At 36.1% G+C, this 23,675-nt stretch overlaps 3 protein-coding genes and 1 non-coding gene across 5 annotated transcripts; 2 read left to right on the top strand and 2 right to left on the bottom strand.

Annotated features, from left to right (window-relative positions):
* Positions 1-825: 825 nt before the first annotated feature.
* LOC103335080 (uncharacterized) lies at positions 826-3,277 on the bottom strand. Its single transcript, XM_008238078.3, has 3 exons — positions 3,091-3,277; positions 2,120-2,909; positions 826-1,320 (listed from the first exon to the last, which is right to left on the bottom strand). The coding sequence occupies exons 1-3, from the start codon at positions 3,155-3,157 to the stop codon at positions 1,266-1,268; spliced, it is 912 nt and encodes a 303-aa protein (XP_008236300.3). The 5' UTR covers positions 3,158-3,277; the 3' UTR covers positions 826-1,265.
* A 3,804-nt stretch (positions 3,278-7,081) lies between these two features.
* Positions 7,082-13,192, top strand: LOC103335079 (Xanthine/uracil permease family protein). The gene is made up of 14 exons (XM_008238077.2): positions 7,082-7,399; positions 8,536-8,633; positions 8,738-8,914; positions 9,149-9,249; positions 9,348-9,423; positions 9,893-9,952; positions 10,100-10,275; positions 10,567-10,663; positions 11,063-11,149; positions 11,261-11,319; positions 11,815-11,906; positions 12,095-12,172; positions 12,425-12,585; positions 12,675-13,192. Exons 1-14 carry the CDS (start codon positions 7,294-7,296, stop codon positions 12,891-12,893), a joined length of 1,587 nt encoding a protein of 528 aa, XP_008236299.2. The 5' UTR covers positions 7,082-7,293; the 3' UTR covers positions 12,894-13,192.
* A 3,746-nt stretch (positions 13,193-16,938) lies between these two features.
* On the top strand, positions 16,939-18,863 carry LOC103335125 (cyclin-D1-1-like). 2 transcript variants are annotated; one of them, XM_089055287.1, is made up of 4 exons: positions 16,939-17,626; positions 17,731-18,031; positions 18,136-18,331; positions 18,457-18,648. In XM_089055287.1, exons 1-4 carry the CDS (start codon positions 17,297-17,299, stop codon positions 18,497-18,499), a joined length of 870 nt encoding a protein of 289 aa, XP_088911413.1. In that variant the 5' UTR covers positions 16,939-17,296; the 3' UTR covers positions 18,500-18,648. The 2 variants fall into 2 exon arrangements, with proteins under 2 accessions (XP_088911413.1, XP_008236349.2); XM_008238127.2 differs by having other exon boundaries at positions 16,945-17,626; positions 18,136-18,269; positions 18,457-18,863.
* Positions 18,864-23,081: 4,218 nt separating this feature from the next.
* On the bottom strand, positions 23,082-23,209 carry LOC148916199 (U11 spliceosomal RNA). The gene has a single exon (XR_016128388.1). It is a non-coding gene; the product is annotated as a U11 spliceosomal RNA (small nuclear RNA).
* Between the last annotated feature and the right edge of the window lie 466 nt (positions 23,210-23,675).

The following is a 23,675-nucleotide window of genomic DNA, read 5'->3' as shown; positions in this document are numbered from 1 at the left end:
CTCTTTTTCCCAACTGGGTCCCATCTGCAAGAGATGTAAAAATAGATGTACAATTGCATATATATTTACATTTCATGGTAGTGATGTAAATATACATTCATTTACACTCCCTATTGCAAGTGATTCCGATCACCCGAAGTGTATATTTAACATACATCCCATTATACACTCCCCACTGTAGATACTCTAAATAAATCATTATTTGACACGAATTGAAGTTCGTGTAGATAGACAATTATTTGACATGGGTTCACACAAACAATAAATAAATCTGTTTAATTTCAAATTCAATAACCCGATTTTGATACAATAAACATGTTCAATTAGTGCGGTATCTATATAAAGTAACCAGTTAATTTTTTTCAATTTAAAGTATGCACTGTATGAGTCACTGTATCATAGTGTTAGTTTTTTTTTATAGTTTTTTTAGCATCACTTTATAAATAAGTTTGAATTATTAGAAATAAGAAAACTTCTTTTTAAGTTCTTTGTTCACAACATAAGATAGTTTAATTCATTATCGAATTAAGTAATCTTAAGAGTCATTTAACATAAGTATCGTCCGACTTCTTATTTTTCATCACGGGAAATACTCCGTTAAGTATTTTATATTAAGAATTTCAACACCAATCCTTACTGGAGAAATAGCGTAAAACTTAGAAAACATCAACATCCTCTTACATGTTACCAGTTTGATAAATCCAGACATGAGAAACTGCTATAGTAACAATTTCATGCATGTTACACGTGCACTTTGTAATTATCCACCCTCTACAAGTTGGAATTTGGGTATGTGGTGTCGAGTTGAGGAAGTCCTTCTCAATCTTGACTTGGGACCAAAGGAAATAATTAATTTGATGGGACCAGTGAAAGGTTCATGTTGAATATTGGCAATTGAAACGATGATAGGGTGAAGCCTTACTATTGTCGCCTGACATAATAGGTACTTAAGAGAGGTAACAAGAGATAAGATTCAAGCCTAAGATATTTGCTCTGATAATACCATGTGAAACAATCAATTAGAGTAATTTCTGAGACGTATTTTTCTCTTCATGCATGAAAATATATAAGATTACGTTGTTGTACTAATAAAAAAAAAAGTAATTTAAACCCTAATTGCACTTAATAAGTCAACTATGAGTGACAAATCTCCTAATGAATATTTACAATTCATAGCACTCCATTCTTCGCTATCATCATATGTTTTTGTGTGGGGCTATAAAGGTTGGGAAAGTTTTGTATGGCCTCCTCTCAAATAAGACCAATCATATTCCGCCCCATAAGCAATCCAACATACAGCAACAGCAGAGTGCAGCCAAACTGCACCATTCATCAAGTTGAAAACAAATTAATTAGAGAATGCACTAACTTAATAATCAAGAGCACTTCGCAAAGAAATCATTAGTGTAGTGGTTTGGAGCAATTATTCCTTCATGTAAGGTCTTAGTTTGAGTTCTAGCATCCGAAGTAGTGTGTATGAGTTTGGTATATTATTATCCCTCTTAATAAAAAAGGTCGTAAAAAAAATTAAAAATTAAAAACCACTTCATATGTTTCCTTAACAGAAATCAAAGTTTCCTAATTAAAAAAATAAACCATTTGTGTTGCCAAATAGTATATCCATTTGCATATTGCATCAAATGAAAACATACGGCATCTCATACCCCAATTTAAAAGCCAATGTCACAAATTGAAACGGTCAAATCATTCTTAGCTTAGCATATGACATAAAGAATGACATTTTGACAAAAAGTTATGTGCATGCTACCATAAGTCTCAACAAAAAAACAAAGAACTTAAAAGAAGTTTTTCATGCCAAATGACAACATCCTCAAGTCTCCACACAAAAAAAAAACACCAAGCTATCATAGCTAAAAATTGAGTTTTTTTTTTCCAATTTTTTAATGCGATAGCTCAAAATTGAGTTGACTCGTACCCAAATTTATTTATATTTATATTTATATTTAAAAAATTTAAAAAAACCACTAATCCTAAATATGGGTTAAGAACCTATGAGCTTGCATAAATCAGGAAGTGAGGGAGGAGAAGAGCTAAGATTTTAGGACGTAACGTAAATGTACATAGAGAAAGAAAGAAAATAAGAAAGGGAATAACGTACCAGCCCTGTAGACAACCCGTGCTACTGGTACTAGGATTTGGTTGATGATGGGGAGGCGGTGGACGGTAATGTGGGGGATATCCAGGAGAAGGAAAGCCATGGGGAGGATATCCGGGAGGAGGATAGCCCGGGGGAGGATATCCGGGAGGAGGATAAGGATAACCTTGAGGAGGATAACCATGAGGAGGATATCCAGGAGGTGGAGAACCTTGAGGAGGATAGCCTGCAGGAGGATACCCACGATGTGGAGAATGTCCTTGTCCTTGTCCTTGTGGGGAATACACGTCCCTCGATTGTTCTTTTCCTTGTAGTTGTGGGGGATAAACGTCCCTTGATTGTTCTTGTCCTTGTCCTTGCAGGGGATAAATGCCCCTCGATTGTTCTTCTCCTTGTGCTTGTGGGGAATAAATATCTCTCGATTGTTCTTGGCCTTGCCCTTGTCCTTGAGGGGGATAAATGTCCCTCGATTGTTCTTCTCCTTGTCCTTGTCCTCGTGTGGGATAAACATTGCTTGATTGTTCTTGTGGGGGATAAATGTCGCTTGATTTTTCTTGCGGGGGATAAACGTCCCTTGATTGTTCTTGTCTTTGTCCTTGTCCTTGCAGGGGATAAACATCACGTGATTGTTCTTGTTCTTGTCCTTGTCCTGGCGGTGGATAAACGTCCCCTAAATTTCCTTGTGGGGGATATGTAGGTGGCAAATGAGCGTCTTTGGAATGTCCTTCAGGTGGTGGTGGTGGCGGCGGCGGATAAATGTTGTTGGGATATCCGTCATTTTGTGGTGGATAACCTAATTCATTATTTGCAAAAACCAAATTAAACCATACCCTATATAACAAAAAAATATATTTATAAAAAAACCTATGATTTGAAAATTCCAAGATTATATATCCAACAAATATATTCATACAAATTCAAGAGAAACCATAAGGGACAAACAAGGAAAGAGGTTTAAAAAAAACATAATTAACCTTGAGGAGGAACATCATTGGGAGGCTGCTGTTGAGGAGGAGGCTGGTGGTGGCTGTGATCACTCATTCTTGGTGTTCTTGATTGATTGCTAAGTCAAAAATATGTTTAATCTTTCTTGGTTACAATGCAAAAAGCTAGGATCTAGTTTTTGTATTTATTAGGGCAAGGAACCAAGGGAGATTTGTCTCCACCAGTATCCAAAATCTAGGGAGGTTTGTTGATTTAAACTGGCCTGCAGTAAATAGCGGCTAACAAGCTATCTGTTTTTGTTTGACACATCGGATTTTGTTTAGTGAGAAAGATGGTTTGTTTGTTTTTTCTTCGGTACGAAGCAGGAGGAAAACTTCAACTGTTCTATGTGGAGTAGCTGCTAACCGCCACCGGAAATAGTGTTGCATTTGAATCAGTAATTCATAACATGTGTAAAATTTGGAACATCGTCTAGAATACATTTTTTTTAATCAATGAAGAATATGAAGATTCAAACTTGAGACATATTTCATCATTAGAAAGAAGTATCATTCGATTAAGAACTAGTTGTCATGCTTTCAGAACAAAGGATGAAATTTCACTTGCAAGGTAATTCAAAAGTGATTTCCCGAGTATCAAAATTATCACCTCAAGGGAATGCTTGAATAACTACCACCACTCAACAACATAATTAAAATGTTCTACCTTGAACAAAAGCTATAAATAGCGTGAAAACTTGTAGTTTCAATGGTTGAAAGCATTTATTCTTACTTTCCCGTCCCATAGAGGTTATATGTCCCAAATAAAAGTTACTCTGTAGCACAACAAAATTGTAATTTTGTAAGTTACTGATGCCCAAATAAAACAAACAATAAAAAACTTTTGGAAATTTCATTGAGTCACTTGATCTAGCCTTATAAGAACAACCATTGCAAAGTCCTAAATCAATCTCAATCAAAACAAGTTGACACATTCAACGTAGCCATATGCTTCAATCAATCAACGATTGAATCCGTCTTCTTTTCTCTCTTAATTTTTTCTCAAACACGCACATACAGACGTGGACACAGCTTGTAGCATGCAAGAATAATTAAACAGAATGTGATGTTCTATTTTGAGAAACTTTTATTCATAGTATAAGAATCTGTTGATAAGTTTTCAAATAATTTGATTGAGAACAAGTCTTCCAATTTATTTGAGACACATTAAGTTATAGAGTTGAAAAAATCGCTAAATATAGCATCACGATACATGTTTCAAAGTCGGAAGGGGAGTATCACTAGACTAAGAGATTTTTACTTTCATACCTAATTATTTGAGAATAAATTGTTGTAAGAGAAAGATTAACTTGATTTAAAATAGATTTTTTATATTAAAAAAAAGAGAGAGAAAAGAATAGATTAACCAGACTAAAGAGACTATTCTCATTTTCTGAACAAATCAACACGGTTTCTTTGCTCGAAAGGAAAGGAATATCCTTTTGCATTGGTCATTCAATCATTTTCAGGGCTTTTATTTTATTTTCTACATACTTAAGTATATATTATGTGTGCTTAATCTTCGGCTAAGGCCTAGGTAATTCAAGCCCCACAGACGAAGCTACAAATTATACTTTCTATTCGAATTTGGTACATAGAATTGAATTGGATTGAATTTTTTACTAAATTTAAAGTAAATTTAAGCTCCAAAACATTATTTTGTTCAGAGTGAAAACATTAACGAACAATTGGAAAATGAGAGGAAATATTGTGGGTCGACCTATTTAGTGTGAGTTGAAAAAAGAGTTAAAAAATATATATCATCAGCCTTCATTACCTAATTACTTAATAATGAATTGTTTTAAAAGTTTTATCATCTACTTGGTTTTGAAAAAGAAAAGAAAACTAAATGAGAGGTTGAAGCCTTGAAGGTGGAAAGATGGGTACTCAACTCATATAATTTTCTGAACAAATCAACTCGGTTGCTTAGCTTGAAAGCCAAAGAAATATCTTTTTGCATTGGACAGTCAATCATTTTCAGAATTTTTATAAATTTTTCCCCTTGTGTGTGTGGTGTGGGTTATTTCTAAGCAATTTTTCTTTGTGCACTTCTATTTACACAAGCCCACAAAAAAAATATCACATTGTGCTTCTTGTCTGGGCCTAAACATGGGTGTACTGATTTAAACTTTGAGTGTATTTAGAAGCTCACTAAAACAAAACTTATACTCAAAGTTCTAATTTATGTTTTTTTTTCCTTTCATCCACATCCGTTATGAAAGTAACTTTCTCAACAGGATAAAACCCAGTGGAAAAAAGCTATTGATTTACTGGCTAGTGATTTTGTGTACAAATCTCTATGGCACTGTGTGTGTGAAAAGCCCCATTCCTCCTTGTAGTTTAGACTACCACTTGTGTTTTGAAAAAAAATATGAAAGTAAGTTTAGCTATGTGTCTGTATAACATGCATTTGGCAAAATCCCGTTTGAAAAACACCATTCACAATGGCAAAATCCAATGACTTTATGACTAGATTAAATTAGAGTCCTAACCCAAATTGCCAATGTCAAAGCTTGTGATACTAAACAAAGGCAAATGTGGCATTTCTTGTTACCCGAAGAATGTTCTGAGCTCTTCTTTAAGAGGGTTGGTAATTAACTTGGGTTTAGGGATTGTTGTTCACCAAACATAAACCCAACTTTGGGAAAAGGAAGAGCATTAGGGTTGGTGCACCCTCTTGTTTGACCGTAGTCCCTTACTTGCTCTCCATCCATCCATACATAAAAATCCAACCAATGAGAATTGAGAAATTCCAAGAGTAAAACAAGTTTTGGACAAAACAAACAGACATTTGCAGGTTTGAAAAATGGGTCAAGCCACTTTTGCAGTCCTCACAGAAAGAGTACTGCCCCTCTTTTTCAGTCCTTAAATGGGGACTGTTTCTTTGGCAAGCCAACCACCATTTTTTATCTCATCAACTCAATAAGGTCTCAAAAAATCTTTATATATGCACAAAATAATACCAAAAAATGGCTTCTTCTTTTTTGTTGGTAACAGTCAATATTCTTTTTGACATGATCAGAGGATATGATAGGCTGCTGCTGCTGCAAAGTCTGCAACCTGCAGCTCTTGTCTGTCACTGAGATATGGTTTTGGTTTTGCTCTGTAGGGCTCTCAGTCTCAGGCTCAGCTGCTCTCCTCTTCAGGAACCCTACATGTCATGTAACCGCCAAAACCACATAAAATTTGAAAAAATTCAAGTTCTTGCTCTCCAAGCAAAAACTAGTACACTTATGTAATTCAGGCTTCTCATGTCCACAACAGAAAAATTAATAATGAGAATCTTGAAAATATTTTCTGGAAAATCAAATATCCTTTTAATAATATTACATAGTAGGCGCATTGTAGGAGGATAACATACAAGGTTCAATTCAAATGTTAAAAGCACTTGGTTTTATCAGAAAAGTGTGAGGCTGAGTTGTGGTGTGTCAATTTTTCTCTTGACCAAAAATAATGCTTACGTTACATGTATGTATCCCCTCTACGAAAGTCTTCACATTTATCATTAACATTAATAGTTGTCTCCATACATTGTAATTTTGTGTGCACATACAATGTTGCAAGAGTTTTGATGTTGGCTCGAGTCTCTATTACCCTTTCTTTTATACAAGAAAAAATTGAGAGAGGTGAATCGAGCATAAGACTTCGGATGCGCAAATAATCACTCATAAATCCTTGAATTATAAGATAATTGAACAACACGTGTATCTAAATATTATTAATATATATTTTGGACAAGGAAATGCTTAAAAAAATGAGTACTAATATTTACTTTACACCACATTTATTTACCACAACTTTAATAAAGGTGCCACTTATATTGATGTTGATAGGATGAATATGAGTCAAATCCGCGTTTTAAGAGAGGTACAAAGTAATTTTAGAGTAAAACCTGATATAAAACATTGTTGAATTGAAAGAAATGTAATTTGGCAAATTGGTGATAAATTTAGTTTTTGATGGAATTAAGTCATAACGTATCTGCCTAATCCCTCACTCTCTCCAGTTAATGATTATAAAAGACTCCATCGACGAAATCGCACCCCTTTAACCTCTCAACTCATGTCACACTTTTAGACAAGAGAGACAACACACCCCAGCAGAGAGTAACATTACATACAGAAGTTGAAGAAAGCAGAGAGACTCTGCGTCTGAGAGCGTGAGCTTCATTAGCCTTTTGCTTTCTCTCCAACAATGGCTGCAGGAGGTGGAGCACAAAAGGTGGATGAGTTCCAACCACACCCTATCAAGGACCAACTTCCCGGCGTCGACTTCTGTGTCACATCTTCTCCTCCATGGCGTACCTCTCTCTCTCTCTTTCTCTCTCTGTCTAATACACACACACAGAGCACTACCCTGTTTCCATTACATTACCTTACAAGGATTATAGGAAAAAGTTTCCGTTTTTGTTTTTGGGTCAAAAATCAGTGTGAAAATATATGTATCATTTTGGTTATGGTATTTGTAAATATTCTCGGTTTCTGGGTAATGTCAGTTTTGTTTGGTTACCAAGAAAAAAAGGGATTGTAAGAAAAGAAAATGGTTTGCAAAGACTAGTCTCTGTGAGAATATTTGATAAAGTTGAAACCTTTGCTAACATGGTGCTTTTCTCTCATCTCTAAATAGTGAATACACAAATCCCATCAACTTTGTCGTCCCTTTGTGTTTTAGTGTTTTCTCTTGAGGCCTTAAATTTTGTGATTCTACCTCTTCCAAGTTTCACCCCTCTCTCTCTTTCTCGTTTTCCTGCATCTCCCGGCAAACATATCAGAGCATTCCATTTGGAAAATGTTCTGTTCCTTTTTTTAGACTCCCATGTATTTTATATTGTGTTGTCTGTTTTCTCTGTCCCCCTAAGTTTTCTTCTTTTCCCGCTAAAGATTATCTTTTGTGATACTATTAGCTAACATTTGTTTGGTTGGATGCAGCTCAAAACCCCGCTGTAACCATATATGTATCATGTTTACTATATATTACTTCTACATAATCTTAGCTTTTTGGGTAATGTTAGTTTTGTTTGGCTACCAAGAAAATGGTTTCCAAAGACAAATCTTTGTGAGAAAAGAAAACGAAAGGAAGTTTGGAATTGGATAAAGTTGAATCCTTTACTAATACAGTACTTTTTCTCATCTCTGAATAGTAAATACACAATAATCCAATGAACTTTCTCTTCGCTTTGTGTTTCAGTGTTTTCTCTTGAGTCTTTTACGTTTGATGATTCTACCTCCTTCAAGTATCACCCCTCTCTGCCTTTCTCTTTTTTTCTGCATTTTCCTGCAAACCAATCAGAGCATTAAAGTAATTCCATTTTGGCCTACGTTCTATTCCTTTGATTAGGCTCCCCTGTATGTTAACATTTGTTTTCTGTTTTCTCTCTCTAAAATTTTATTCTCTTCTTGTTATACTATTTACTAAAATTTGTTTGATTGGTTGCAGCTGAAGCCATACTTTTGGGATTTCAGCATTTCCTGGTAATGCTTGGGACCACTGTGATCATTCCAACCATACTTGTCCCTCTAATGGGTGGTGGTGATGTAAGACCTCTTTCAGAAGAAAAATCTTACCTTTTTGTTTCCCATTTCTGATTCATGCTTGCATGGTCTTTCCAACATTAATTGCTCTACCTTTATGTTAATAGGTGGAGAAGGCTGAGGTGATAGAAACTTTGCTCTTTGTTGCGGGTATTAACACACTCTTGCAGACTGTGCTTGGGACTAGGCTTCCTGTTGTGATGGGGGGTTCTTATGCCTTCATCATCCCTGCTGTCTCCATTGCTTTATCCAGGAGGTTCAGTGTATACATAGACCCCCACCAGGTTGGTCTGATCCAATTTGTCATTTTCCCTTCTCCTATTTTCAGCACTCTATTGGACTCTAGGGCAGAATTTATGGATGGTAAGGAAAGGGTTTACATGGAAATGATTACCATGTACTCTTTCTTTCTTTCATGTTTGATGACTTATAAAGGGAGCCTGATGGATTTGATGTCCTGTATTTTTTAGTTCATTTGTACTTATGGTCTTTCTTATGGGTTGTTAATGTTTTGTTAGAGGTTTAAACAATCCATGAGAGCAATACAAGGAGCAATCATAGTTGCATCTTTCTTCCAGATGATTCTTGGCTTTCTGGGGTTTGTGAGAATTTTTGGGAGGTAGGTTGTGGCACTAAAGCTATTAGAATCTGATGATGTGCTTATTACTTATTACTGTGTGTAAGAAAGAACTTGATTATTGATGTGGCTTGATGCAGGTTTCTTAGCCCTCTCTCTGCAGTTCCTCTTGTGACGCTTACTGGACTAGGGTTCTTTGTATTTGGTTTCCCTCAGGTAACCATGCTGAACCCTTCATTGCCTTATTGCTCATTGCAAATGATTGGTATATATGAAACTACTTCTATTTTCCCTCATGCACACCATGAGTTCTGATTCATTTTAAGTCAACAAATCTGATATGTTGGGGTAAAAATTAACATGGATTATATTCCAAGGGATTGTGCCTATGTGAAAGCCTGGTGGTAAGCCACCAAATTGACAGGACCCATCTGAGGTACGAGTCAGTTAGTGTTCCTTGAACTTGCATAGGAATAAAGAAATGTTCTGAAACATTGTTATACATTTTGTAATAAATGAGGCTCTGGTTGATTTTTATTTAGATATCACTGTAGGTGGTTGAGAATAGTTTTACAAAACTTTTAAACTTTTAATCTCAAAGACTCTTTTTAGTTTCTCTTTCAACTAAATGGAGGTATTACTTTGTTTGGATCATCACATCCTTCCTTCCTGCTTGATGGTGCAGCTTGCAAACTGTGTTGAAGTTGGACTACCAGCATTGATTATACTGGTTTTTCTATCGCAGGTAGGCAGAATCCTCAACTATCATTTTCTTGCAGTCATCTTCAATTTAATTATCAATTTATCAAGTTATATTGTTTTATAGAATGTAAATCCTGCGTATCTACTCTGATTAATTGTCTCTTCTAATATTTAACCATTGTTACTGCAGTACACGATGAAGTTAAAACTGCCTATATTTCACCGATTTGCAGTACTATTTTCTGTTGCAATTGTATGGGTATATGCAGAAATTTTGACTGCAGCTGGTGCATACGACAAAAGATCTCCTATAACTCAAAGAAGTTGCCGCACTGATCGTTCTGGGCTTGTTAGCTCTGCTCGTTGGTAAGCTTAAAGTTCTACCTTAAAGTCCTGTTTTGAGTAATCATAGAATCTTATTACTTTTTCTGTTTGGGAATAAAAGCGAAAACTGAAGTCTGATTATCATTGGTCATTTACTCAGGCTCCGTAAACAATTCCCCCCACTCCTATTTAGTTTCATGTTCCAGAAGTGTAGTCCTGCATTGTCAAAACTCTTGTATCATTGTAACACAGTTATATAAATATTTTTCTTAATTTAGAGAGATGAACAATAGTATGACATTGAATAATGTTTCTTCTTTTCACCATATGTAGGATAAGGGTTCCCTATCCATTTCAATGGGGGCGTCCTGATTTTAATGCTGGTGATGCTTTTTCAATGATGGCTGCAGCTTTTGTTGCCATTGTTGAGGTAAACACTTATGAAGTTCATTCTTGTTTTCTTTATTGAATTTCCTATTCTCATTTTGATACTTCAAGATTACAATTATGCAAACAGATGTTCATTTTACATAGTATATATACATAAAGTAGACCTATATACATAAAGTAGACCAGACATCCTTGTTAAGATGTCTTTAGGAAATTTTTGTTGGTATGCCTTCAGATATGGTTTCTTGACACTGTTACAAAGAATAAAATATAAATTAAATGTACTTGTGATTTGTAAGGATGCGTTGTGTAACTTTCTCATCGTATGTTAATGCTATCTTTTTATTTGAAATATGATTCTCTATGAAAGGTTTGTAAAATGAATACACAGTACCTTCATTTTCCCTGACATATCCTTTCTCCCTTTCATTTGGGGCAGTCAACCGGTACCTTTATTGCGGCATCAAGATATGGGAGTGCCACCCCTCTACCACCTTCTGTTCTCGGCAGAGGTATTGGCTGGCAGGTAGGAAGTGGTCCTATGAATTGTCATGTTAACCACAACTTTATAGTTAGATTGTAGACACTTTGTAATTGTTAGTTCTGCGACACTTATTTGGTCTTGTAAAAATTTCAGGGCATAAACACTTTTCTGGATGGCATATTTGGCACATTAACTGGCTCCACGGCATCAGTGTAAATATTTAACTTATGAAGTTATGACATCCTTTGTTGTAGAATTCTGGGATGAGGACAAATGCTTCTCTGGCTCAACTACACAGTGTGCATAATCAATTTGTAAAAGGTTTAACTGGCTTACAAGTGCATAGCCAATATTGCTAGAATGTCATATTACCTTTACCAATTTTTTATCACTGGGCATATAAAAAAGATGAACAAAGTGCAAAGATGTTGATTTATACAAAATCTGGAGATTGCTTTACGCAATTGTTGGATAAGTTTGTCTGCATATAATCCTGTAGAACAGTACATTAGTCACAGTTCTCGATCTATATTACAAGGGCCCATAGTTTTGTGCATTGAGTGCGTGGGTGCCCTAGTTGTAGGCTTTTAGCTCACTGCATTTTCTAGTGAAAATATATCTAAAAAAGAAATAATTGTTAACTGATAGAGAAATATTTGCCATATTGTGTAAACATGTGATCTAATGATCTTACCCTGTTTTTCTAGTGAAAATGCAGGTCTTTTGGGATTAACGCATATTGGAAGTCGGAGAGTAATTCAAATATCGGCAGGCTTTATGCTCTTCTTCTCTGTATTAGGTTCGGTGTTCCGTTTAGCAATCTAAATCTTGAATATTCTGTATTTTGATGGGCTAACTGTTTATCTTTTGGATACTTAATTTCTCAATAAGAAATATAAACTAAGTGAGTGCAAGCAGGAGCTTAGCATGTTATTGACTTTGCTTACATTATGTGGTCTAAGGTGTCATTAATTATGTCATTCACAGGAAAATTTGGGGCTGTTCTTGCTTCTATACCATTACCTATTGTGGCAGCTTTGTATTGCGTCCTCTACGCCTATGTTGGTGCGCATTTCATTCCTATATCATAACTATGTATATGTTTTATCGACTTTTTTTTTTTTAGTTTATGTGAACATACTATGAATAATTCTCAGTTTATAGTCCATGCTTGGTCACATATAAACTATAAACTGAGAATGTTTATCTTAAATCTTGTTGGAAATGGATTTGCTTATAAGAGGATCTGTCAATCAGATCCTCTAAACTGAGAATATGTATTTGAAATTTTGATGATATGTACTGTTTGTTGTGCAGCTTCTGCTGGTCTTGGTTTGCTCCAGTTCTGCAACCTAAACAGCTATAGGTCAAAGTTCATTGTTGGCTTTGCTCTCTTCATGGGTCTTTCTGTGCCCCAATACTTTAACGAATACCTCGCAACTTCTGGTCATGGTCCTGTTCACACTGGTTCTACTTGGGTAAGTAGTTGAATTGCAATTTATCTTCAAAGATTCACTGTTGTCTTACAGAAAACTCTGTGCTAACACCTGAATGCTTACTCTTGCAGTTCAACAATATAGTGCAAGTAATTTTTTCATCCCCAGCAACAGTGGCAATTATAATTGCTTTCTTCTTGGACTTAACTGTCAGTCGCGGACACGGCTCAACTCGGAGAGATAGTGGCAGACACTGGTGGGGAAAGTTCAAGAATTTTGGCTCAGATACTAGGAGTGAAGAGTTCTACTCATTGCCATACAACCTTAATAGGTATTTCCCATCAGTTTGATGCTAAGCATCCTTTCACTCCATCCAATACTTTTCATTAATGAACAGCTCAAATAGAGGAAACTAAGGAAGAGCGTCTTGTGTTTTGTTGTCAAGTTGACAAAGGAGAAAAAAAAGGATATGTATAGGAGCAATTTGGAATGGGAAAACCATCTTGGTAATTGAATACACACTGAGCTTGTAATTATGTTCTTATAGCTGAAAACTTGGTATTACATTTGTAATGGAGCTTGGAAACCCTCTAATTACTGATTTTTCAGGAATTTGATATGTTGTGAAGAGAACAACTTTATATTGGAATTGTTGCTGGCATTCTGTCACAAACAAAAGACTAGTTCATTTTTGGGGTTTGGCTTTATTCTCTGTGGTATCAAAGGATCTGTCAATCTGATGTCTTTGCCTTGTTCTGGTGTAAATGTTTATCTTAAATCTTATTGGAAATGGATTTGCTTATATGGGGTTACCTTATCCTAATTCCTTAGGGTTTAAGATACACAATACAATATGAATATTGATTATAAATGGATAAGTGGATTAACATATAAACCCCTAGGGAATTAGGATAAGGTTGTCTAAATAAGCAGGCAGAGTGGATTCAGAATTGTATTTCTGCATTGGCATTAGAGCCTTTCCATCCATGAGCCCAGCCCGAGGCTAGGGGAAAAAAAAAAAATTTGTGTTCCAGTGAGCAGCCAGGCCCAGGATGGGTGTGGGACCCACCAACTCGGTGGCCGGCGCCAGAGGTCCAAAACGAGGTCGCTGACGCTCTGATATCACCACGATCCTCCGCTACAAGATCGCTACCTCCTCACGATTTGAAATTTTTTCCCTGTTGCCATGTGGCGTCCTCTGGCTCTCCGATCGATTTTTCCTCCAATCCAACGGCAACCAATTTTTTTGCAATAAAATACTGGAAAAAATTCGAAATTTTTTAAAATACCCAAAAATTAATGAATTTTTTTCTATAAATACCAGCCAATTTTTTTAAATTTATCTGAAATTTGAAATTGAAAATTTTATCCGATTATGAGATATGAATAGTATTGACATGTAGGAACCCTAAAATCTAATTCTAAAATATTATCCAAATTAATTATTGAGGTAAAAAAAATTGTGAATAAAACAAAAAAATGAATAATGCTTAGCAAGGGCAATGGTGAAACACAAAATTCGATTTGCAAAGGCAACCACTATTCATGAATAGTAATGCCTAGCTCCCCTTGCCATGACTAAAGGCAAATGGTTAGAGTTGCTCTTATTGGAGCCACATCAAAAGTTGGGTTTGGGAATGGACTTAAAACAAAGAACTGTACCTTGGAATCAAAATAGAATCCAGGTAACCAATTGAGAACAAAATCCAAACCCAAAGCTAGCTGGCTGTAGTACTTTGGTATCTGAAAAGAACCAGCAAAAATTACATACCAGTAAATAAATGAATTTCAAATTCCACTTCAACCTAACCAAAAAATAATAATAGAAATTCAAATTTCCACATTGCTGGGGTTTAAGTGGGATCCAAAGTCACAAGGCCTCTGTTGTGTCACTTCCTTGTTTTTTGTGGTCTGCACTCTGCTCTATTGTTTTGCTGTCAAATGAAGCAGAGTCAACTTGGACATCTTCCATATCATTCACAGTGCACATTGCTTACATTTTGTGTTGGAAGTTACAATGCTTATGAATGTGAGTAAATCTTTCTAATCTTCAAGTAAATGAAAAATTCAACTCAACTTTTTTATTATTATTTTTTTTTTCATTCAACAATTGTCTCATTTATAATATTTGAATTAAAAATACCCTTGCATAAAGTGAAAAATCGGTGTTACTAAATCAGATGATCATGTATGTAACTAGCACTAGAACTAGGTTCGGGCCTTAACACAACTAGCATGGTATGAGATGAGTAAGAAGAGGGGTAAATCTTTCAAATTTTCATATAAACAGAGAACTCATAATTTTTTAGGTCAATGGTAGTTTTTATTTTATTTTATCAAAGAACAATTTCATTATATGATCGTCAACAATACAAACTATGATATTATCATGACATCCAAAGAACCAAGCTCAAGAGAGCAACATGACTAACACGCTAAAAAGCAAAACTAAAGCAGATAAAAGCCGCACTAACAACTACTAACCCACATCATTACAATTAATCATAATCTCAATCAAACCGCACAAAAAAAGTGTGTCATAGGTCCTATTCAAGATTGGCTACAAGAAGAATGATTTTTTATTATTATTTAACTTTTATAAAACAACCCACCTCTACCCCATCCTATCGTTTTGGCATTTTGATTCCACAAGATATCCATACGCATATATGTGACCATTCGACCATCATTTTCAAGTTATATTAAGTTGATGCAGACTTGGGGGAAAGCTGTCATTTTAAATAACGACCGTAGACCAGAGGAAAAGTCATGTGCACCTCTGATATTTTTGAGCCATTGTTGAAGAATTAAATACTTAACTTAGCTTGCCCCAACTTTTGGTCTGTTTTTTTTTCCCACAAAATTATGGATTTACCATCTATCTCCTCCACCTACCCCCTCCTCTCACCAATTGAGCTAAAACCCTAGAACACGTTTCACCTATATAAATATATATCGGAGTGACCGTGATGTTTTTAGTTTTAAAATTTTGCTTAAAACAGGCAATGCTACAGAGCTTGATCTATTTCTATACACATGAAATGTCTTATAATGTAAAGCTAGGGGTGAAGAGAAAGGTTAAGACTAAGATAAGTCATGGGTCCAATCTCATCCCAATGTACAAGAAAGAGATGTCTTATAATGTATGCCACATTTTATTTGATTAACGAGGAAAATCTTGGCAACTCGCTTTTTCATTGCACAAAATAAGTTTGGAATATGCATAATCATATGTAAAATACACGCACAGGAGTTTAAACCAAAATTGTTAACAACTCGTTATATGCTAGTTATTTTACTACTCAGCTACTCGCGGGGAGGTAATGCAGGTATGTCCTTTTTTTTTTGGGGATAAAATTAAATGTGTGCGACATAAAATTCAGAATGTAGTGGCCATCATGCCCAATCTGCTTTCAATGTGGAATCCATTGAGGCTTGAAAAATAAATAACTAAATAAATAAATTCTTCTGGTTGACATTTCTTAGCATGGTTTTTATCGACATGGTTTAGACCAGGTGTGGGCCTATTGGGCTACTCTCTGATTGACGAACATCACGGGTGGTGGTTTCCGACCAATGTTCAAACGGTGGTACGTTACGCTTCTAAGCCCTATTTCGCACGTAATAATTTAACTTTGTTCAAAGACACAATAAGGAACTAAAAAACAAAATTTCCTCCAGGAGGATGCCACCTATTGTATTGAACCTTGCAGCTGTCCTGTGGAAAGTTCTCTCCATCGAATGAAAAAATAATGAGAGAGAAATAAATCTATCTGTATGTCAAATCAAATCCATTTTAACATTTTTCTAAATTTTAATTTTGTTCATATTAAAATCTCAATTGAATATATCGATTATTATAATTTAGCTTAAAACTCAGTAAAATCATGATAAGTTGCTTAAAAATTAGTTGAATTCCTTCGATTTTAATGGGTTTTCACACTCTATAATCAGTATTTAGTTCGTGTCAGTTGGGTTTCGAAATTAGCACGCAATAATTTTGGATTGGATTGAATTGGTTATTTAATAGGTTTCGATTGAATGTTACGCACACTTATGGTCTACTTGCGAGTGCTCTTTATGAATTCTTTTCATCAGTATCAGTTTTGTTAGAAACAGATTTTAACAAAATGAAATAGAGAATGCTAGCGACCTTATCTTTGTTTTCACAATCTACTAAAGTGATTATCCTATACTAGAGGTAAACATGACTGAGACAAAATAAATAAAACATATGTTTTTCTCTACAATGTCGTATGGTAATTCGTGGTCATTCTTTCCAAGAAAAATTTAATAAATTGGAAATTGTTTACCCATTTCATTAATACTGTGATGGGATGGTTTAGTTTATAATCATACCGCAATGCAAGATGAGACAGAAGATACCGCAATGAAATAGAAGATACCTAACATTTTCATTCAAGACGCGTAGCAGCAAGAATTCAGTCTCTACTACGTCTTGTCCTCCCTTCACACACCATCTCTGATACTGATACAGATACAGCATCCTCTCTCTGTCTATCTCTGTCTCTCTCTATCTCTCTTCAGCCAACCAACACACACAACCAAACAAACAAACAGACAAACAGAAGCAAACACACAAAAGTGCAACAAAATAAAGGAAAGAAAATAGCCAACACACACCACCACCACACAACAGTCTCACTCTGAGAGACAGCAAGCGAAACCTGCAAAAACACAATGCCTCCTTATGCAACCCAGCCATGACTAAACCCACCTCTCCTCTCACCCAATGTCTTCCTCTTCCTCTTCCTCCTCCTCCTCCTCCTCCTCCTCCTCCTACGACACCTCCAACTTTGTCGTCTCATCCCATCACTCCCCACCGTCCGATGAAACCGACGACACCGCCACCATCCTCACCCGTCTGATCGATTCCGAGCTCAATCACATGCCCTCCCCAAACTACATCTCCCGCCTCCGCGACCGTTCGATCGACGTCACCGCTCGCCAGGACTCAATCAACTGGATCTTAAAAGTCCACGCCCACTACCGCTTCTCTCCCCTCACCGCCTTCCTCTCCATCAACTACTTCGACCGCTTCCTCTCCTCCCATTCTCTCCCGGTAAATCACTCTCCTCCCTTTTCCGAGAAAACATCGCATTTTCCGGGAAAATGTACTGACGTGTCTGACTTTTCGCTTGCTTATTTATTTATTTATTGCTGCAGCAGCACAATGGGTACTGGCCGTTTCAGCTACTGTCTGTAGCTTGCTTGTCTTTAGCGGCGAAGATGGAGGAGCCCAATGTGCCCTTCATTTTGGACCTCCAAATCTTCGAACCCAAGTTCGTGTTCGAGCCCAGAACAGTTCAGAGAATGGAGCTCCGGGTCATGACCATTCTCAACTGGAGGCTCCGATCCATCACCCCCTTCGATTTCCTCCACCACTTCATCGCCAACCTCCCCTCTTCTTCTTCCTCCTCCTCTCTCTTCTCAGCTTCCTCCGATCTAATTCTCAGCACCACACGTGGTAATACATAGAAATAAATATAACCCAGTTTTTATTTTGTATTTTGTATTTGTTTTTGGACTTTTGGTGTTTAAATTTTGTTTTTTATATATATTGTGTTTCAGTGATTGATTTCTTGGGTTTTTCGCCTTCCACGATTGCCGCGGCGGCGGTGCTCTGCGTCGCCCAAAAAGGCGTCGACTTTGCGGCGGCGGAAGACCGTGTAGCGGCGTCGTTGTTCCACGAAAGAGTAAACAAAGTATATATAAATCCACCGCGGGGTCTTCTTAGCAAAGCTTTGACTTTTCCCGAGGCTGTTTTGTAAATAATTAAATTTTGTTTTTATTGAGGAATTCGAAGAGTTTTGAAGGCATAGAAAGCTGTGTTGACAAATCCGCGCGGTAATAAAAATTTGTGTTTCTGTTTTTGTTTTTTATTGGGGACAGGAGAGGGCGAGAAGCTGTCACCAACTCATGGAGGAGTATCTGATCGACACGTGTCCCTCGTCCCGCCATAAAGAACCCGTCGTTGGAACGGCGTCTTCGTCCCCAGCCAGTCCAGTCGGGGTGCTCGATGCGGCTGCCTGTGGAAGTTGCGACACTCGGTCAGAAAATCCCGGCTCCACCGTCGAAGCCGAGCGGCCAGCAAAGCGGCTTCGACCCTCCTCTGCCTCTGATGTACAGCCGCCGTAGATAAAACAGAGACAGAGAAATTAAAGACCCACCTATTTAAATTAAATTAAATCTGTCTCTAATTTTTTGTCCTTATATTTTTTTTGTCAACTCTCATCATGATAAGATGGACGGTTGGGATTAGAGATTATATTTAATATAATTTTTATATATTTTGAGGACGATGGGTTTTATTTTGGGTAAATTAGATAGGGTAATGATGTTTTAAATCTGTCGTGCATGTAAATTATGGATCTTCTACGAAATACGTAACGGTTTTGCCACGTGGCGGGTGAGGGTTTAATTAATGTAATTGAAAATTATTAATAAAATGGAGGGTAAAATAATAATTGTGCTGGGTTAGGAAAGGACAAGGAGTTTTGAGAGTGGTGTCGGGAGGGAGGTTTGGCGGGAATGACGTGGGGGTGATGGGTGCTTGACACGTAATGTGGGGAGGAGAGGAATTGGAGGGAAAGAATCTGAGTGGAGTTGGGAATATGGGATACAGAGAGGTGAGGTGAATCGGAGCCGTCCACGTGTAAGGAGGAAAGAGTACTGGTACGACCATATCATTATATGTGACTAGTGAGAAGGCAAAGATTTGATTTGATGACTGGAGACCACAAGAGGTCACATCGGAGCTATATTTATTTTGTGTATCAAATCATGCTTTATTTTTTTCCTTCTTTTTTTGGGGTTTATTTATTTATTTTTGGTATGTGAACTTGGATGATATATTAATTTTTCTTTGGGTAAATAAATGCATCACATTTTTGGGTCCATAAAGAGGTGTTAAGCTTTTTATCATCCTGGCGTCGAGATATTTTTCCATGGGACCTCCCCTACAGTAGTGTTATTGCAGTTTTTCTAGTATTCAATGCGATGAACTTCTTATGTCAAATTGAGGCCACAATTGAAAACCAACTTACAAGGTTGGATCAATCATGGAAGGTGGTCTTGATTGCAAGAGGAATTTCTGTCTCTCTTTGTGGGGAAAAGTTGGCACTCATTATTGTTTTTTTGAGAGTTACTAATAGTTGTCCAACTTGGCTTCCACGATCGGATTTCTGAGCTTTCTCTGATGTGGTTTAAGGTTAAATTTAGGTCTGGAGAGGAAGTAATGGTTTGATTTGATTGTTAGTTCCTTCAAATTTTAGTTCAAGGGCATTTACTGTCAGAAAAATTCTACTATGCAATCATCTCATGCAACCAACTCTTCATGTGAAAAATTCTACTTTCGTGCGAATTACGAGATTATTATTTGAGATAACGCTTTAAATGTGATGAAAGATGATAGAAATTTGTTATCCAAACATTTGTTACTTACAATTTGTTCCGTAGAAAAAATCTTTCATATTGTCATTTCAAACGATGACTCTCGCATTCAATCATTAATGCATTAAGCACATGATAAATGAAAGTAGATGATATGCAGTGAAGAGAATTTTTCCTCTCTCACATGATAATATAATCAAAATATCAATAAAAAATAAAGTATATTTTAGCTCGTCCATTTTCAAGTGAGTGTTTCATTGATTACAGACAGCGCTTGCCCAAAACCTTTGAATTATTGTGATTTTGGCCTTGACGTGGTGGGAAAATGACCTATAAACAAATAGGACAAGAAAAAATTGTCTCATGATTTCCAATAAAATAAGAGATTAAAAATTAGGCGTTGTGGGACTCATTTCCAGGCTGTATGGAAAGGTAAAGATGGGACCCAATTTTGTTAATTTTTTTAAAAAATACCATGAGGTCTCTCTATACTTGAAGGGTATAATTAATTTGCGCTTAGGATTCAGCTTGTTCATGATCACATTTAAATGAAGTATATACATGTGAGTTATTTTATAGTGAATGTATTATATATGGCTCTTAGGTGATGTTCTATTTCTTAATCGTTAGATCAAACTAATTAATTTGATCTAACGACTAATTAATTTAATCAAACAATTAAGAATAGAGTCTTACCTAAGGGTTATATAAGTAATGTGGTCAAGAAGAGTTTTTGTGTACATGTGAAATCTGGGCTTGGGACAAGAACTGGGCCCCCACAGAGGCCCACAAACAGAGGGCAGTTAAGGAGCTAATGATAAAGGCCACTCTCCAGAGAGAGAGAGAGAGAGAGAGAGAGAGAGAGAGAGAGAGAGATTATGACCCTACAATTGTAGGACAAAGGACCTTTCGAAAGTTGTCCTTGGAGAAATGGGAAGAGGCCAAAGCAAGATACAAAAGGGCATTAACAACCTTCACGTTGTACACAAGAACCATTCATCCACCCACCCACCAATAGTATCTCCAGTGCTCTCTACTGATTTCTTATCTTTCTTTATATAAGAAATCAAATGAGAGAGAGACCAAACAAGTGTTTTGCCCTGCATGTCTGTGTGATTGGCATCTCTATCTTTCTTCTGTCCTTTGAGGAACCCCCTCATCAATGTGTTCTTGGAAAAATTTGCAGGCTTGTTTCACCCTACACATAAATCAGCCACAGATCACATGTATTGGGTAAGTTTTGGTGTTTTTTTGTTAGTAAAGAAGGAAGATTCGAATTCAGAAATTGTAACTTTTACGACTTATCTAGCACACACCATTTTACGGCCATTAAATTTAGAATCTTCGTGAACTTTTCAATTACAACATTGTAACACTTTCAATTATGCATCATATATGTTCAAACAACAGGAAGAAAACAAAACAAAAAGGAGCGAAGGAGGGAAAATCCTTGGATCTGACAAATAGAAGACCTAAAATTAAGCAAATTAGAATAGTCAAAGTTCCACATCAAGGTGGAAAGTCACAAGTGCAACCGTGAAAGATATTCACCTTTTGTCTAAGTTTTCTAGTTGCGTTTGACAATTGACATTGGTATTGAGATTAGATGACATTGTTACACTATAAATAAAGTAGCAAATCCAAAATGTGTTGCCACAAAATCTTCAACTATAGATTATGTATTTGAAATTGGTTATTGGGTATTGGGTCCCAACTCAAATTGCCTAAAAAGGGTGCATTATTGGTTTTACTACGTTCATCATAAGATTGAGACAACATACTGTAAAAGGAAAAGGAGCCAAAAAAGGAATGGTAGTTGTTATTCTCTTTTTATTTTTTATTTTTATTTATCAATTGGGATATGTAGGTGTGATATTTTACCGTAATATCTTTGTGATTTTTTAAAATAAATAAGAAAGTGATTTATTTGTAAACATATAGGATCAACTTCAATCCAAAATGCTTGCTTGAAGTTGAGTTGGAAATTAATCACCGGAAATTTTGTCAATTTAAAAGTAATAACGTGTCATGTACCGCATCATTTAATAAATCTGTTGTATCTAAAATTATTATTTGACATTTTTCAGTTCGTTAAAAACACCGTCCCTAAATCTGAGACTCACACGGATTGAGATAGGGTTCGACATATTCAACAAATTTGACTAAAAATACCTACCAAAACAGTTGGGCCAGCTGGCCCTAATTATTTTTCGTACATATTTTCACAATAGGGATGGAGTTTTTTTCTTATAATTTATATTTTCATTCTCTTTAGGGCACGTTTACGTATCAGTAATGGGTATAGGAGGAAAGGAATGATTTCCATTCCTGACTTCTCCTGCGTTTACTTGCAATCAGGAATGAAAAATAAGTGGGCCCCACCTCAAAATCCGTAATCATATTCCCTCAAAATTGGGTATCAAATTAACTAGGGGGGAGTAGTCGATACGATTTCCATTCCTGTTTTCTCTTATTAACTTCCAAAAATACCCTTACTACTTTACTATAATTCCAAAACAACTCAAACCCTAAAATAAAAAAAAATAATAAATTACACGCTAGAAGGAGAATACACGCCAGAAGGAGTTCAAACAACTCAAACCCTTAACGTTGTAGACATTAGGTAAACAACGTAATGGGATTTTGATTCACGCCAGGGGGGAGTAGTTGAGAATTATATATGTGTTGTAGTGAAAATGTGTAGGGCATTTTAGTAATCAAATTAATTTGGATTCTGATTCATGAAAATTAGTAAACAATAACAATGGGAATCAACCTCATTCCTTAACTAATTCCGTATGTTTAGTAAACAGCGTAATGGGAATGATTCTTCCCATACCGATTCAGTAGTTCTCCGATTCCTGAATTCTCTGATTCCTTCCCATACCCATTACTGATACGTAAACATGCCTGTACAAAAATAATATGATTGAACTTTCAAGTTTGATGAGCAAAATAATGAGATATTGGAGGAAACTATTAGGAGTAAGTGCATGGAATAGAATCAATAATGTTAGTAGGATAAAATTACCCAATAGTCCAGCTTCATAAAAATTTGTTTGTTCTAAATTGCCAACAATATTATTTGAATATTAAGTAGATGTGTAAATGTCTGGACTTAAAATGGGAGGGTCGACCAAAGCGAGCCAACCCTATGAGGTCCCACAAACTATGTCGGCCATATGTCTTGATATCCATACGGCACTCACCAAGCTAGGGTGAGAGTGGCATATTTAGCCAACCGACCCTTTTAAATTTCACCGTTAACCCACCAACTTCTATTTATACAAGCTCCTTCCCTTGTTCCTCCTCTTTTCAGCCGATGTGGGACTCAGTTGCCCATGGTTTCATTTCAAACTCACATCACTTCTCTATTTTTTTCCTTTTTCCCGTCATCCTTGTTCTCTTACAATGTTGTACTTATAGAAGAGAGAAAGTAAGAGGGAGATAAAAGAGATCCATGGAACAAAAATGTCTCTGACACCTTTGGAATTTTTTGCTTTGAATCTCGCCTTGAAAAAGACCAGCTTATTCATTAAATTCATAATCTATTTCAATTAAAATAGTTGAATAAAATTAAGAAATAAAATACATTGAGACCAATTTCAAATTTTGAACTATAAAAAAGAAATTTCTTAACAACAAACACTTTTCTCTTTACACTTTCTCAATGATTTAATAAAGGTTGAAGTTATTTAAAATGTATGGTGATTGATGAT

This window comes from Prunus mume, linkage group LG6 (genome assembly GCF_029339155.1).
Source record: "Prunus mume cultivar Tortuosa linkage group LG6, ASM2933915v1, whole genome shotgun sequence".
Taxonomy (NCBI): domain Eukaryota; kingdom Viridiplantae; phylum Streptophyta; class Magnoliopsida; order Rosales; family Rosaceae; genus Prunus; species Prunus mume.
This window is presented reverse-complemented; position numbering and strand designations above follow the sequence as displayed.